This window comes from Mya arenaria, chromosome 17 (genome assembly GCF_026914265.1).
Source record: "Mya arenaria isolate MELC-2E11 chromosome 17, ASM2691426v1".
NCBI lineage: Eukaryota > Metazoa > Mollusca > Bivalvia > Myida > Myidae > Mya > Mya arenaria.
In genome coordinates, this window is record NC_069138.1 from 10,233,302 (window position 1) to 10,251,940 (window position 18,639).

An 18,639-nucleotide genomic window follows, 5' to 3' on the forward strand; every position below is an offset into this window, starting at 1 on the left:
TCTAAGTATAACTCCAAAATGCCACACTGGCCAACAGTGTCACAGAGTGCACTCCCCATATGATCCTCAGTATAACTCCAAAATGCCAAACTGGCCACCAGTGTCACAGAGTGCACTCACCATATGATCCTCAGTATAACTACAAAATGCCACACTGGCCACCAGTGTCACAGAGTGCACTCACCATATGATCCTCAGTATAACTACAAAATGCCAAACTGGCCACCAGTGTCACAAAGTGCACTCACCATATGATCCTCAGTATAACTACAAAATGCCAAACTGGCAACCAGTGTCACAGAGTGCACTCACCATATGATACTCAGTATAACTACAAAATGCCTAACTGGCCACCAGTGTCACAGAGTGCACTCACCATATGAAATCTAAGTATAACTCCAAAATGCCACACTGGCCAACAGTGCCACAGAGTGCACTTAACCATATAATATTCAATATAACTCCAAAATGCCACACTGGCCAACAGTGTCACAGAGTGCACTCCCCATATGATCAACAGTATAACTCCAAAATGCCACACTGACCACCAGTGTCACAGAGTGGACTCACCATATGATACTCAGTATAACTACAAAATGCCACACTGGCCACCAGTGTCACAGAGTGCACTCACCATATGATCCTCAGTATAACTACAAAATGCCACACTGGCCACCAGTGTCACAGAGTGCACTCACCATATGATCCTCAGTATAACTACAAAATGCCACACTGGCCACCAGTGTCACAGAGTGCACTCACCATATGATCCTCAGTTTAACTACAAAATGCCAAACTGGCCACCAATGTCACAGAGTGCACTCACCATATGATCCTCAGTATAACTCCAAAATGCCAAACTGGCCACCAGTGCCACAGAGTGCACTCACCATATGATCCTCAGTATAACTACAAAATGCCAAACTGGCCACCAGTGTCACAGAGTGCACACACCATATGATCCTCAGTATAACTACAAAATGCCAAACTGGCCACCAGTGTCACAGAGTGCACTCACCATATGATACTCAGTATAACTACAAAATGCCACACTGGCCACCAGTGTCACAGAGTGCACTCACCATAGGATCCTCAGTATAACTCCAAAATGCCACACAGACCACCAGTGCCACACAGTGCACTCCCCATATGATCGTCAGTATAACTTCAGAATGCCATACTGACCAACAGCGTCACAGAGTGGACTTACCATATGATCCTCAGTATAACTCCAAAATGCCACACTGACCAACAGGGCCACAGAGTGCACTCACCATATGATCCTCAGTATAACTCCAAAATGCCACACAGGCCACCAGTGTCACAGAGTGCACTCACCATATGATACTCAGTATAACTACAAAATGCCATACTGGCCATCAGTGTCACATAATGCACTCACCATATGATACTCAGTATAACTCCAAAATGCCACACTGGCCAACAGTGTCACAGAGTGCACTCACGATATGATCCTCAGTATAACTACAAAATGCCAAACTGGCCACCAGTGTCACAGAGTGCACTCACCATATGATCCTCAGTATAACTACAAAATGCCACACTGGCCACCAGTGTCACAGAGTGCACTCACCATATGATCCTCAGTATAACTACAAAATGCCAAAATGGCCACCAGTGTCACAGAGTGCACTCACCATATGATCCTCAGTATAACTACAAAATGCCACACTGGCCACCAGTGTCACAGAGTGCACTCACCATATGATACTCAGTATAACTCCAAAATGCCACACTGGCCAACAGTGTCACAGAGTGCACTAACCATATAATATTCAATATAACTCCAAAATGCCACACTGGCCAACAGTGTCACAGAGTGCACTACCCATATGATCCTCAGTTTAACTCCAAAATGCCACACTGACTAACAGGGTCACAGAGTGCACTCACCATATGAAATCTAAGTATAACTCCAAAATGCCACACTGGCCACCAGTGTCACAGAGTGCACTCACCATATGATCCTCAGTATAACTACAAAATGCCAAACTGGCCACCAGTGTCACAAAGTGCACTCACCATATGATCCTCAGTATAACTACAAAATGCCAAACTGGCAACCAGTGTCACAGAGTGCACTCACCATATGATACTCAGTATAACTACAAAATGCCTAACTGGCCACCAGTGTCACAGAGTGCACTCACCATATGATACTCAGTATAACTCCAAAATGCCACACTGGCCAACAGTGTCACAGAGTGCACTCCCCATATGATACTCAGTATAACTCCAAAATGCCACACTGGCCACCAGTGTCACAGAGTGCACTCACCATATGATACTCAGTATAACTACAAAATGCCACACTGACCACCAGTGTCACAGAGTGGACTCACCATATGATACTCAGTATAACTACAAAATGCCACACTGGCCACCAGTGTCACAGAGTGCACTCACCATATGATCCTCAGTATAACTACAAAATGCCACACTGGCCACCAGTGTCACAGAGTGCACTCACCATATGATCCTCAGTATAACTACAAAATGCCAAACTGGCCACCAGTGTCACAGAGTGCACTCACCATATGATCCTCAGTTTAACTACAAAATGCCAAACTGGCCACCAATGTCACAGAGTGCACTCACCATATGATCCTCAGTATAACTCCAAAATGCCAAACTGGCCACCAGTGCCACAGAGTGCACTCACCATATGATCCTCAGTATAACTCCAAAATGCCACACTGGCCACCAGTGTCACAGAGTGCACACACCATATGATCCTCAGTATAACTACAAAATGCCAAACTGGCCACCAGTGTCACAGAGTGCACTCACCATATGATACTCAGTATAACTACAAAATGCCACACTGGCCACCAGTGTCACAGAGTGCACTCACCATAGGATCCTCAGTATAACTCCAAAATGCCACACAGACCACCAGTGCCACACAGTGCACTCCCCATATGATCGTCAGTATAACTTCAGAATGCCATACTGACCAACAGCGTCACAGAGTGGACTTACCATATGATCCTCAGTATAACTCCAAAATGCCACACTGACCAACAGGGCCACAGAGTGCACTCACCATATGATCCTCAGTATAACTCCAAAATGCCACACTGGCCAACAGTGCCACAGAGTGCACTCACTACATGATCCTCAGTATAACTCCAAAATGCCACACTGGCCAACAGTGCCACAGAGTGCACTTACTATATGATCCTCAGTATAACTCCAAAATGCCACAGTAACAAACATTGCCACAGAGTGCACTCACCATATAATCCTCAGTATAACTTCAAAATGCCACACTGACCAACAGTGCCACAGAGTGCACTAACCATATGATCCTCGGTATATTTCCAAAATGCCGCACTGACAAAAAGTGCCACAGAGTGCACTCACCATATAATCCTTGGCATAACTCCAAAATGCCACACTGGCCAACAGTGCCACAGAGTGCACTAACCATATGATCCTCAGTAAAACTCCTAAATGCCACACTGCCCAACAGTGCAACAGAGTGCACTAACCATATGATCCTCAGTAAAAGTCCAAAATGCCACACTGGCCAACAGCGTCACAGAGTGGATTTACCATATGATCCGCAATATAACTCCAAATGCAATACTGACCAACACTGTCACAGAGTGGACTAACCATATGATCCTCAGTATAACTCCAAAATGCCACACTGACCAACAGTGAAACAGAGTGCACTAACCATATGATCCTCAGTATAACTCCAAAATGCCACACTGACAAACAGTGCCACAGAGTGCACTCACCATATGATCCTCAGTATAACTCCAAAATGCCACACTGCCCAACAGTGCAACAGAGTGCACTAACCATATGATCCTCAGTATAACTCCAAAATGCCACACTGGCCAACAGTGCCACAGAGTGCACTAACCATATGATCCTCAGTAAAACTCCTAAATGCCACACTGACCAACAGTGCCACAGAGTGCCCTCACCATATGATCCTCAGTATCACTCCAAAATGCCACACTGACCAAAAGTGCCACAGAGTGCACTCACCATATGATCCTCGGTATAACTCAAAAATGCCACACTGGCCAACAGTGCCACAGAGTGCACTAACCATATGATCCTCAGTATAACTCCAAAATGCCACACTGACCAACAGTGCAACTGAGTACACTAACCATATGATCTTCAGTATAACTCCAAAATGCCACACTGACCAACAGTGCCACAGAGTGCACTAACCATATAATCCTCAGTATATCTCCATAATACCACACTGACCAACAGTGCAACAGAGTGCACTTACCATATGATCCTCAGTATAACTCCAAAATGCCACACTGACCAACAGTGACACAGAGTGCACTAACCATATGATCCTCAGTATAACTCCAAAATGCCACACTGACCAACAGTGCCACAGAGTACACTAACTATATGATCCTCAGTATAACTCCAAAATGCCACACTAACAAACAGTGCCACAGAGTGCACTCACCATATGATCCTCAGTATAACTCCAAAATGCCACACTGACCAACAGTGTCACAGAGTGCCCTCACCATATGATCCTCAGTATCACTCCAAAATGCCACACTGACCAACAGTGCCACAGAGTGCACTCACCATATGATCCTCGGTATAACTCAAAAATGCCACACTGGCCAACAGTGCCACAGAGTGCACTAACCATATGATCCTCAGTATAACTCCAAAATGCCACACTGACCAACAGTGCAACTGAGTACACTAACCATATGATCTTCAGTATAACTCCAAAATGCCACACTGACCAACAGTGCCACAGAGTGCACTAACCATATAATCCTCAGTATATCTCCATAATACCACACTGACCAACAGTGCAACAGAGTGCACTCACCATATGATCCTCAGTATAACTCCAAAATGCCACACTGACCAACAGTGACACAGAGTGCACTAACCATATGATCCTCAGTATAACTCCAAATGCCACACCGGCCAACAGTGCCATAGAGTGCACTTACCATATGATCCGCACTAACCATAGGATCCTCAGTATAAGTACAAAATGCCACACTGGCCAACAGTGTCACAGAATTCACTTACCATATGATCCGCAGTATAACTCCAAATGCCATATTGGCCAACAGTGTAACAGAATGGACTAACCATATGATTCTCAGTATAACTCCAAAATGCCACACTGGCCAACAGCGTCACAGAGTGCACTCCCAATATGATTCTCAGTATAACTCCAAAATGCCACACTGACCAACAGTGCCACAGAGTGGACTTACCATATGATCCTCAGTATAAGTCCAAAATGCCACACTGGCCAACAGTGTCACAGAGTGCACTTCTCCTATTCCGTACCAAACACATAGTTCATTGCGTGGATTTCACCTTTAATTTGGGTAAAGGTTATCCATGAATCATTAATAGATCAAAGCGCTGATGAACGGTGGCCTGGAGTGTAAGTCCATAATTATGTTAATTACGAACTGAGATGTTTAGTAGATAAAAATGATCCTGGTAACGCTTCATTCCAAAGCTTTGGGACTGCAAAAAGGTCTGTAGCAAGAAATATAAAATAACAGTGATATTTAACAAATAAACTACATTATGCAAATCTTAGTACAAAAAAAAACCTATAATTAAGCGTAGATTAAGCTAAAAGAAATAGTTATCTGTAACCGTACATTATACATGTAAATACGTATAACTGCAATTAATTTTAATAATTTTAAAACACAAGCATACCATAGAACGTATGCAATATTGAGCTAAAGATGCCAAACTTGACGTTCGTTTCTCCCACAAGTGAATCACGCAAGAAAGCGACGTTGCCTTTCTCGAACAAACACACTGGCAGACAGACTGACATGCAATCCTTTGGACACTATCTTACAAACAGTTCAACATCTACACACCGACATCACAAAACAGTCATTGGCCGGAGAAAGTTTCCAACAAGACGTTAAGTCACTCAGCTAGGGAAACCAATAAGGAAGGACGAACATGGTCGAACATAAACGAGGACGGACGAACAGGGTCGAATAATTACGAGGAAGGACGAACAGGGTCGAACATAAACGAGGACGAACGAACAGGTTCGAACATATACGAGGAAGAACGAACAGGGTCGAACATATACGAGGACAGACGAACAGGGTCGAACATTCACGAACACAGACAAACAGGGTCGAACATTCACGAAGACGGACGAACAGGGTGGAATATATACGAGGACGGACAGGACAGGTTCGAACATATACGAGGACGGACGAACAGGGTCAAACATTAACGAGGACAGACGAACAGGGTTGAACATTTACGAGGACGGACAAACAGGGTTGAACATAAACGAGGACGGACGAAGAGGGTCGAACATATACGAGGAAGAACGAATAGGGTTGAAAATATACGAGAACGGACGAACAGGGTCGAACATAAACGAGGACGGACGAAATGGGTCGAACATAAACGAACAAAATTCCGTCAAGGCAATGAACTACAATACCAGATCATCTAAGACATTCGGAACTCATTGGCAATTTTTCAACAGATCAACTGAGACATTCAGAACTCCGCTGCCATTTCCGGCCAGATCAAATGAGACATTCGGAATATTTTGGCCTTTTTCCATCGATAGTTACTTCGGATTTATATATACGGTTTATACGATGTCATAACTATTTACATTTTACTTCGCTGCAAGAAGATTGCGTAGTCATTTTTATTCATCAGTTAAATTAAACTTAAGTTATGCAATAATATACTCCACTGGGAATCGATTTAAACTTAGTAAAAAACTTAAAACACTACAATTATTTTGAATTTACGAACTTCTTCTACTGATGTACCGGCATACATACTAGGTTGTTTTGGATGAAAATTGATGAAGTCTCGCTCAAATATAATCAGATGGTTAAACGCCGTAATTTCCCGATATATTAGCGTTGTTGTTAGACTTGGAAGTCATTTTAATTATTATTGATCGTCTGCGCATGCTCCACAAAATACCTATTTGAACACGTATAATACAAAACCAACTTGTAACCTTTCTTCACCAAATTGTCTAAAATTCCATTGTCTTAACTAATCGAGTTTTTAAACCCAATCTAATGGAAAACACAAAAAAAACATTGGCTTTTCAACGCCATTTTAACGGTTATACTCGATAACCGCTTCCGTCATTGATCTCCCGAAACCAAAACAAAGTCATTACAAATTGCCCTCCTTCGACCGCAATAGTTCGTTAGAGTCGACAAAAGGTATGGTATGAAATCAAATCCCAAGTTGTCAATGACGTAATATCGTAGGTTTCGATGTCTAGCCTAAATAAACAGAACAATGGCTACATTCCTCGACTAGCTGGTGACACAAAAGGGGTAAGTGCATCGATTCCTGTGACTGTTTTATTTCACCATAATAATCCACAAAATAGCTCTTAAATGCCACACAGGCCACCAGTGCCATAGAGTGGACTTATCATATGATCCTCAGTATAACTCCGAAATGCCACATTGGCCAACAGTGTCACAGAGTGGACCAACTATATGATCAACAGTATCCACCATAATGATCCAAAAAATAACTCTTAAATGCCACACTGGCCACCAGTGCCATAGAGTGGACTTACCATATTATCCTAAGTATAACTCGGAAATGCCACATTGGCCAACAGTGTCACAGAGTGGACCTACTATATGATCAACAGAATCCACCATAATGATCCACAAAATAACTCTTAAATGCCACACTGGCCACCAGTGCCATAGAGTGGACTTACCATATGATCCTCAATATAAATCCGAAATGCCACATTGGCCAACAGTGTCAGAGAGTGGACCTACTATATGATCAACAGTATCCACCATAATGATCCACAAAATAACTCTTAAATGCCACACTGGCCACCAGTGCAACAGAATGGACTTACCATATGGTCCTCAGAATAACTCCAAAATGCCATTCTAAGTATCACTCCAAAATGCGACACTGGCCAACAGTGCCACAGAGTGCACTCACTACATGATCCTCAGTATAACTCCAAAATGTCACACTGGCCATCAGTGTCACCGAGTTCACTCACCATATGATCCTCAGTATAACTCCAAAATGCCACACTGGCCAACTGTGTCACTGAGTGGACTTACCATATGATCAACAGTGTAACTCCCAATTGCCACACCGGCCAACAATGTCACAGAATTCACTTACCATATGATCCTCAGAATAACTCCAAAATGCCACACTGGCCACCAGTGTCGCAGAGTACACTTAACCGTATGATCCTCAGTATAACTCCGAAATGCCACACCGGCCTCCAGTGTCACAGAGTACACTTACCAGATGATCCTCAGTATAGCTGCCTAATGCCACACTGGCCAACAGTGCCACAGAGTGGACTTACCATATGATCCTCAGTATAACTCCGAAATACCACATTGGCCAACAGTGTCACAGAGAGGACTTACCATGTGATCAACAGTGTAACTCCAAATTGCCACACCGGTCAACAGTGTCACAGAATACACTTACCATATGATCCTCGGTATAACTCCAAAATGCCACACTGACCAACAGTGCCACAGAATACACTCGCCATATTATCCTAAGTATAACTCCAAAATGCAACACTGGCCCCCAGTGTCACAGAGTGCACTCCCAATATGATTGTCAGTATAACTCCTAAATGCAACACTGGCCAATAGTGTCACAGAGTGCACTCACCATATGATCCTCAGTATATGTCCCAAATGTCACACTGACCAACAGTTCCACAGAGTACACTCCCAATATAATTCTCAGTATAACTCCAAAATGCCACACTGACCAACAGTGCCACAGGATGCATACCCCATATGAGTCTCAGTATAACTCCTTAATGCCACACTGGCCAACAGTGCCACAGGATGCATACCCCATATGAGTCTCAGTATAACTTCTAAATGCCACACTGGCCAACAGTGCCACATGATGCATACCCCATATGAGTCTCAGTATAACTCCTAAATGCCACACTGGCCAACAGTGCCACAGGATGCATACCCCATATGAGTCTCAGTATAACTCCTAAATGCCACACTGGCCAACAGTGCCACAGGATGCATACCCCATATGAGTCTCAGTATAACTCCTAAATGCCACACTGGCCAACAGTGCCACAGGATGCATACCCCAACAGTGCCACAGAGTGGACTTACCATATGATCCTCAGTATAAGTCCAAAATGCCACACTGGCCAACAGTGTCACAGAGTGCACTTCTCCTATTCCGTACCAAACACATAGTTTATTGCGTGGATTTCACCTTTAATTTGGGTAAAGGTTATCCAGGATTCATTAATAGATCAAAGCGCTGAAAGCGCTGAGGAACGGTGGCCCTGAGAGTCCATAATAATGTTAATTACGAACTGAGATATTTAATAGATAAAAATGATCCTGGTAACGCTTCATTTCAAAGCTTCAATATGTTTGGGACTGCAAAAAAGGTGTGTAGAAAGAAATATAAAATAACAGTGATATTTAACAAATAAACTACATTATGCAAATCTTAGTACAAAAAAACAAACAAACTATAATTAAGCGTAGATTAAGCTAAAAGAAATAGTTATCTGTAACCGTACATTATACATGTAAATACGTATAACTGCAATTAATTTTAATAATTTTAAAACACAAGCATACCATAGAACGTATGCAATATTGAGCTAAAGATGCCAAACTTGACGTTCGTTTCTCCCACAAGTGAATCACGCAAGAAAGCGACGTTGCCTTTCTCGAACAAACACACTGGCAGACAGACTGACATGCAATCCTTTGGACACTATCTTACAAACAGTTCAACATCTACACACCGACATCACAAAACAGTCATTGGCCGGAGAAAGTTTCCAACAAGACGTTAAGTCACTCAGCTAGGGAAACCAATAAGGAAGGACGAACATGGTCGAACATAAACGAGGACGGACGAACAGGGTCGAATAATTACAAGGAAGGACGAACAGGGTCGAACATAAACGAGGACGAACGAACAGGTTCGAACATATACGAGGACGAACGAACAGGGTCGAACATATACGAGGACAGACGAACAGGGTCGAACATTCACGAACACAGACAAACAGGGTCAAACATAAACGAGGACGAACAGGTTCGAACATATACGAGGACGAACGAATAGGATCCAACATATACGAGGACGAACGAAAAGGGTTGAACATAAACGAACAGAATTCCGTTAAGGCAATGAACTACAGTACCAGATGAACTAAGACATTCGGAACTCATCGGCCATTTTTCACCAGATCAACTGAGACATTCAGAACTCCGCTGCCATTTCCGGCCAGATCAACTGAGACATTCGGAATATTTCGGCCTTTTTCCATCGATATTAACTTCGGATGTATATAAACGGTTTATACGATGTCATAAATATTTACATTTTACTTCGCTGCAAGTAGATTGCGTTGTTATTATTATTCATCAGTTAAACTAAGCTTAAGTTATGCAATAATATATTCCACTGGGAATCAATTTAAACTAAGTAAATACTAAAAACACTACAATAATTTTAAATTTTCAAACTTCTTCTACTGATGTACCGGCATACATACTAGGTTGTTTTGGATGAGAATGGCCGAGTACTTCCGAGGATACTAGCTTTACAGTAACGTGTACGCGGAAACGCCGAATTCGTAGTTCGTGAGAACAAAAATCAAAATAAATGAATTTAGATAAAATACTATATACGCGGAATACTTGACACTGTGACATCTTTTACACGCGGACATTTTTTTATCAAACTTGTATTTCATTTGGGACTCAATTTTTATTTATTTTAGGTTCATAAAAAAACGATTGGAATTTCTTTTTAGTTATCAAAGACAAAAATTCACTGAATGGAACTTCATTTGATATTTTTTTTTATTTGAATTACATGATTTACCAAATGGAGCTTAATTTTCATTCAATTTAGGCACATAATTTTCTGCATGGAATTTTATTTTCATCTTTAGGTACAGACAATTCTCAAAATGGAACTTATTTTTTTTAAATTTTGTTAAGGGGTACATTCAAAAATTAGGTTTATAAAGAACCGTATGGAAAATGATTTTGCTTTAGTTTTAGGTTCAAAAATCAATGATAGAACTTCAATTTTCAGCCGTAAGGACGTTTGAAATCACTCTGACATCCCGTAAAATTCACAGAAATTCATTGGTCATTATAAACTTTAAACAGAAATCCTATTCGTCATTGTAAAATTAGTCAAATAAAATAAAGGAGTATCGGAAACGAACTCTTTAGATCTCTGATTGGTAAAAGTTGAAGAAATTACCCAGAAACCCAATTCGTCATTGTAAAATTAGTCAAATGAAATAAAGGAGTATCGGAAACGAACTCTTTAGATTTCTGGTTGTTTAAAATTTGAAGAAATAATTTCCCGATTCTTTCAGAACATTAAGACGGATCATCTTATAAGGGTAAACACAACACGTAAAACGCTAAAGTTAGTATACATTGTTTTCGGACTTAAATTTTCTTTTGGTGTTATACGGTCTTGCTTCACTATTACTTTTTTGCGTTGAGACCTGGAGCCGTATTCATAAAACTTTTTAAGTCATTTCCTAACTTAAGTCAATTTCTTAAAATTTCAAAGTCAAATGAAAATAAATGTTTAAGTGTTTTTTAACATTAAAGTATTTTTAATAAGGTTAATACAAATAATGTATTTTGGAAAATCTTTATCTTTTGATAGAAACTTAAGTTAGGAAATGACTTAAGAGGTTTTATAAATACCGCTCCTGTTATGATTGTTACATATCATTTTTTTGATAATATTTTATTAAAGATGATATTTTTTTTTATTTCATATGACCCTTTAGTTGCAAGCCACAAGCAAACATGCTTACTACTTTAAAGGTCGATCATAATAGTCTAAACTAATGTTCTCAAGAAGTCAGTTCCTCTTGGACATATTAATTTCCGACCTACAATAAATCTTACAATACAGTGCATGATATTTCGTTACCTTTGTAGGTATGAAAACATTCTTGTATAGAAATATACACGTGTGAAACTCTGTAATGATGTACATGTGTATGATATTCCTTTCCAAAAGCTGCAAATTATATATATACTAGTATATATAAGTATATACATATAGTGATATACAGTGCAGATGTAATTAAGTACCGGGTACGTTGGAGTAGTAAATGACGTTGCACCAAAAACATTTAGACCATCTAATAAACAAAGACTTTAGATGGTATCCTTTCTTGTAAGATAGATACTTAAAAAACACGATTTAAACTTGCTTCCAACGTGTTACAAAACGATTTTTTTTTAAAATAGAAGGTATAGTTTCAATATAATGTTCTGAAACAAAGATCAATATCTCATAGACTAAGACAGGTTTCTGTTCAGTCCGTGAATGGAACCGACTTCCTTGCTTGCAAATCAGGCGCACTTCCAAATGAGCTGAATGGCCCAGATAACTCGAATGCTCCTCGGCCTATGACCTTGACCTTTTGACTCCAAAATCTATTGACATCATGACGAATGGTAATGTAACGTGTGACGACAAACAGATAGCCGAGCTTTCTGGCGTAATAAAACAAACACCAACAGATCCCTTCAGGGAAAAGCATGCTCGACCCTGAAGGGGTCCACTGGTCTTTATATACACTAACTTCTCTATTCTCACATAGCCCGGGATTTGCTAATTTGCATGTTACCAACCAAGATTACATCCGGTATGAACGTACTTCCGTTGTATACGGAATATTATTATGAACGCACCTCCGCCGCTGTAGACTTCTGCCGCATACAGGGGGCCGTTACACTTCGACCATCAGGAAAGCAGAGCTTTAAAGATTGTTGAAGATCCAACTTACTATGCCTCACAGGACAGCTGAGCTTTCTAGCAAGTGCATAGAAGTGGAGACTATGAACGCACATCCGCCGCATACAGCGGACCGTTACAGTAATAATACCAGGTCACATTTCTATGATATTTGTTTGAGGTCAATATTGTGCCCAAAGTGGCACAATATAGTAGTGTTGGAAATCGGTTGCAATTTTACTATCGATGATCGGTTCCACTCAAGTAACCGATTATCGATAGTACAATCGGTTTTTAAAATACTAGATAGTACCTGAGTTGTAGTTTTATTCATGTACAGTATTAAACTCTTAATCATTATATGCATATACCTTATGTCTATGATTGAAGTTATTAAGTGTTGTTGTATAAAAATAGTTCATTTTCTTGCTCATTGTGGCTTTCATCAGCCATTTTGTTAAAGATAACATCTGAACACTTACTAATTATTTTTTTTTTATTATTTTTTTTTCGATAATCGATTATAACCAAATACTATCGATTGTCGCCGATTTCAGGCCCAACCAATCGATTTTCGATTATAATCGATCATCGGAATATCACTACAATAAAGGTTAATGTAATGAAATTTTGTTGTTTCATTATTTAAATATATTATTATGTTTTGTTGTTTCATTATTTAAATATATTATTATGTTTTAACTCATTTAACTACAATGATCAAAATGAAAACAAGCATGTGATTTGTGTACATATAAAACAGTACAAGCGACAGTTTAGGGCTTTTCTATCTGGGGTATTTGTGGTCACGTACCGATTTAATTATATTATTTTAATTAATCTGTATTTCGTTTAAGTGGGTTGTATGTCGTGGTTGAGGGTTGTTGGAGAGGGGTGGGGGAGTACAACCCACTAAAACACAATGCAGTATAAAACCTTGGCGTACAAACCACCTCGCATACTCTATTGTATATGTTTACTTATGAAAATGAAAAGTGTTTCCGGGTTTTAGCCCAACCCCCTCCTCCGACTTCTCCATCCCTTTCAAACCACCAACAACTACGGCATACAAACCACGAACAAAGTGTATGTTCTTCTGAAAATGAAAGGGGTTTCCGGGTTTTAGCCACCCCCACCTCCTTCTCCGACTTCCCCACCCCTCTCCAGCAACCAACAACAAGTTTCAAATGTGTGCGTACTCTATTATATATATATTTTTGAAAATGGAAGGGGTTTTCGGGTTTTCCCAGGTTTTCTCGCATCGTCGGCAACCATGGTACTTTTCACACATACCGTGGGACAATTGACTGACAAAATCTTGTTTTAATGAATATTCATGAGGCATGTGAGACAACTATTCTTCCAATGAATTCGCATGTTACACTTAAATATTGTTCAATAGCTGCACATGAACAGTAGTCTCCGCGGCCATGTGGTCTTGACTACTGGCAAATATTATTGTACTGAGAGGGCAGACCCGGTTTAACTCCGGCAATCGCCAGACTATTTTTCAACCGTAAAGCATCTGGTACTTTGCGGAACCAATGAAACTGCCTCATTAGTTATTCATGATTACAAGATTTTCCTAGCCAAATTGCCCACAGTACACATTGAAGCATACCGCTGTGTGTATCGGGGGTATCCGACGATGGCGTTTTCGTTGAGAAATAAGTGATCAAAACCATAGTTCCTGTACGCCTACCGATATATGTGCAATGTTGTGATTGTCTCTCCAAGTGTGACGCCGCTCACACAGCCTTGGGCGATTTTTATAGACCCCGTTTTTTCATCAAATACTATATCTAAAATATGAACAGAAACGCATTTTTTGATCGGCAAAGTAAATGTTATAATAGTTCCAAAAATAGAGAGTTTTCCAATAATTTTCTCCCTTTAGGTTGAAAAGCTTTAGAAAAGCCATAAAAAACGTTCTGAATACGACAAGGTGTTGTTACCTTTCTATTTTTTATTATTAAACAACTCACAATTTTTGCCGTACTTTTCGAACAATATCATTATTTACAAATTACATCATGAGATATTTATATCGATAGCAGATTAATCAAATGCGTAGAAAATAACAGGAAAACTCGCACGTAATCGTACTTGTCAAACTACTTACCACTATTCCCCCAAACATTAACGGAACAATGGCTAGAACAATCTATACTTGGAAAGTTAACAGTAGGAGTGTAAATCTGCTGATACTAATAAGTGCATTTTAATGTCTTTCCAACACACATATATGGAATAGTGTTCAACTAGACCATAGCTAATAACACTTGTTTGCTTTTCTGATATAATTACTCAAGACAGCTGGTGTGTTTTAAATAAGCACACCTTTTCCAAAAGATTCAATCCAATCCATGGTGGTTCTACTTTTTGACATGTAAGACTGGTAGGACTGTAAGATCTTTTTGTCATCGTATTTTCAGAAGCATGACTTTACACCGATTTTTGGAAAAACTGAATTCGTTCAAGGAGATCCTACTTAACTTAATAGCTGTATATTGATCTGGTACTTCTTATGAGGAAGAGTACAGTCCATCAAAGAAGTGGGAATTTCTTTTCAGAGAGGGAAATACATGTAGATTTTCCTCATTGTATTCAAATCAGGAGTGGGGATGACTTACACATGCAGAAAGTGTAAATTATTCTTCTGAAAAGTGAAACAATCCACAAACAATACCAACTTAGATGCAATACATCGATGATACAGCTAAATAGGTTCAAGTGTGAATATAATATTTCTGTTAGACTTAGAATGAGGCTAAACAGACGTTTAAACGATCTCATAAGTGATTTGGATAAGCAAGGATGACATGCTTAATTGGTTCACCCCAATACAACGTATGAAATCATGTCAGAAACATGCTAAAGCTTAAAAAACATGTATCCCCAATAATTGAAAGTCAAAAAATAAGTTATTTTGCATTTAATGTCTGCGGGACAATTTAGGTGATATGTGGAAAATATTCCATCAACGTAAGGTCGATATCATGTGCATAATCGCTTCCCCGTAGTCTCATTATTGCGCTAAACCCAAGACTGGTACCCTGTGTTTATTATCGTTAAAACGTTTGGCAGTGTATGCTCGTGAATATATAGCAATTTCCAAGCACAGTTTTTTTTTCCTTCATGAAATGAAACAACCATTGCGTCTGACCAGCTACCAGTCTAATTGAAAAGTCAGCGAATAGTTTGTCGCTTTTTTGTTAAAACCGTCTGGCTAACATGTCTTTATAAAACATATGTTATACCGTATTTTAACTATTAACAGACATCAAAATGGTTCCTTTAAAACATTAAGACAAGTTCAAAGAAATGTGTTATTCATAACTATTCATTTATTTTACAATCTCAAATTTATCCTTCAGGCCGCGTCTAAAAACGAGCTTGGGCATTTGTCATTCACGGAAGGTATAAGTTCCTGTTTTTGTTTCGGTAAATCGCTCTCACTGCCGTTGCATGTAGGTATAGTTACCTGGTTTTGCTTCGGTAAATCGCTCTCACTGCCGTTGCATGTAGGTATAGGTACCTGGTTTTGCTTCGGCAAATCGCTCTCACTGCCGTTGCATGTAGGTATAGATACCTGGTTTTGTTTCGGCAAATCGCTCTCACTGCCGTTGCATGTAGGTATAGGTACCTGGTTTTGCTTCGGCAAATCGCTCTCACTGCCGTTGCATGTAGGTATAGGTACCTGGTTTTGCTTCGGCAAATCGCTCTCACTGCCGTTGCATGTAGGTATAGGTACCTGGTTTTGCTTCGGCAAATCGCTCTCACTGCCGTTGCATGTAGGTATAGTTACCTGGTTTTGCTTCGGTAAATCGCTCTCACTGCCGTTGCATGTAGGTATAGATACCTGGTTTTGCTTCGGCAAATCGCTCTCACTGCCGTTGCATGTAGGTATAGGTACCTGGTTTTGCTTCGGCAAATCGCTCTCACTGCCGTTGCATGTAGGTATAGGTACCTGGTTTTGCTTCGGCAAATCGCTCTCACTGCCGTTGCATGTAGGTATAGGTACCTGGTTTTGCTTCGGCAAATCGCTCTCACTGCCGTTGCATGTAGGTATAGTTACCTGGTTTTGCTTCGGCAAATCGCTCTCACTGCCGTTGCATGTAGGTATAGGTACCTGGTTTTGCTTCATCAAATCGCTCTCACTGCCGTTGCATGTAGGTATAGGTACCTGGTTTTGCTTCATCAAATCGCACTCACTGCCGTTGCATGTAGGTATAGGTACCTGGTTTTGCTTCATCAAATCGCTCTCACTGCCGTTGCATGTAGGTATAGTTACCTGGTTTTGCTTCGGCAAATCGCTCTCACTGCCGTTGCATGTAGGTATAGATACCTGGTTTTGCTTCGGCAAATCGCTCTCACTGCCGTTGCATGTAGGTATAGGTACCTGGTTTTGCTTCGGCAAATCGCTCTCACTGCCGTTGCATGTAGGTATAGATACCTGGTTTTGCTTCGGCAAATCGCTCTCACTGCCGTTGCATGTAGGTATAGATACCTGGTTTTGCTTCGGCAAATCGCTCTCACTGCCGTTGCATGTAGGTATAGGTACCTGGTTTTGCTTCGGCAAATCGCTCTCACTGCCGTTGCATGTAGGTATAGTTACCTGGTTTTGCTTCGGCAAATCGCTCTCACTGCCGTTGCATGTAGGTATAGATACCTGGTTTTGCTTCGGCAAATCGCTCTCACTGCCGTTGCATGTAGGTATAGATACCTGGTTTTGCTTCGGCAAATCGCTCTCACTGCCGTTGCATGTAGGTATAGGTACCTGGTTTTGCTTCGGCAAATCGCTCTCACTGCCGTTGCATGTAGGTATAGTTACCTGGTTTTGCTTCGGCAAATCGCTCTCACTGCCGTTGCATGTAGGTATAGTTACCTGGTTTTGCTTCGGCAAATCGCTCTCACTGCCGTTGCATGTAGGTATAGTTACCTGGTTTTGCTTCGGCAAATCGCTCTCACTGCCGTTGCATGTAGGTATAGTTACCTGGTTTTGCTTCGGTAAATCGCTCTCACTGCCGTTGCATGTAGGTATAGTTACCTGGTTTTGCTTCATCAAATCGCTCTCACTGCCGTTGCATTGCCAATATAGAAGAGTAAACTTGTTGTTGCATGAGAATCCATTTTCTGGATGCAAGACAGGTGTATGTTTCTCACAAACTCACGATACATTCATAAGTGGAGAGTTCAATGTTTATTCGAAAGGGTGACAGGTGTAGATTTCTCACATGACCATGAATACCGTTGGGCCTAGCTAACTCACGAGGGGACAGTCCAATATTTATTTTAAGGGTGGTAGGTGTATTTTTCTCATATGGCCATGACTGCCATTGTGCCTAGCTAACTCACGAGGGGACAGTCCAATATTTCTTTTAAGGGTGGTAGGTGTAGATTTCTCATATGACCATGAATGCCGTTCGACCTGGCTAACTCACGAGGGGACAGTCCAATATTTCTTTTAAGGGTGGTAGGTGTAGATTTCTCACATGACCATGACTGACATTGGGCCTAGTAAAATCACGAGGGGATAGTCCAATATTTCTTTTATGGGTGGTAGGTGTAGTTTTCTCATATGGCCATGACTGCCATTGTGCCTAGCAAACTCACGACGGGACAGTCCAATATATCTTTTAAGGGTGGTAGGTGTAGATTTCTCACATGACCATGACTGCCGAGGCGACAGTCCAATATTTCTTTTATGGGTGGTAGGTGTAGTTTTCTCATATGGTCATGACTGCCGTTGTGCCTAGCTAACTCACAAGGGGACAGTCCAATATTTCTTGTATGGGTGGTAGGTGTAGATTTCTCATATGGCCATGA

The 18,639-nt window shown here is 40.8% G+C and overlaps 1 protein-coding gene across 1 annotated transcript; it reads right to left on the reverse strand.

Moving 5' to 3' along the window:
* Positions 1-16,183: 16,183 nt before the first annotated feature.
* On the reverse strand, positions 16,184-17,875 carry LOC128223181 (paternally-expressed gene 3 protein-like). Its single transcript, XM_052932474.1, has one exon. It carries the CDS (start codon positions 17,873-17,875, stop codon positions 16,184-16,186), a length of 1,692 nt encoding a protein of 563 aa, XP_052788434.1.
* Positions 17,876-18,639: the final 764 nt, after the last annotated feature.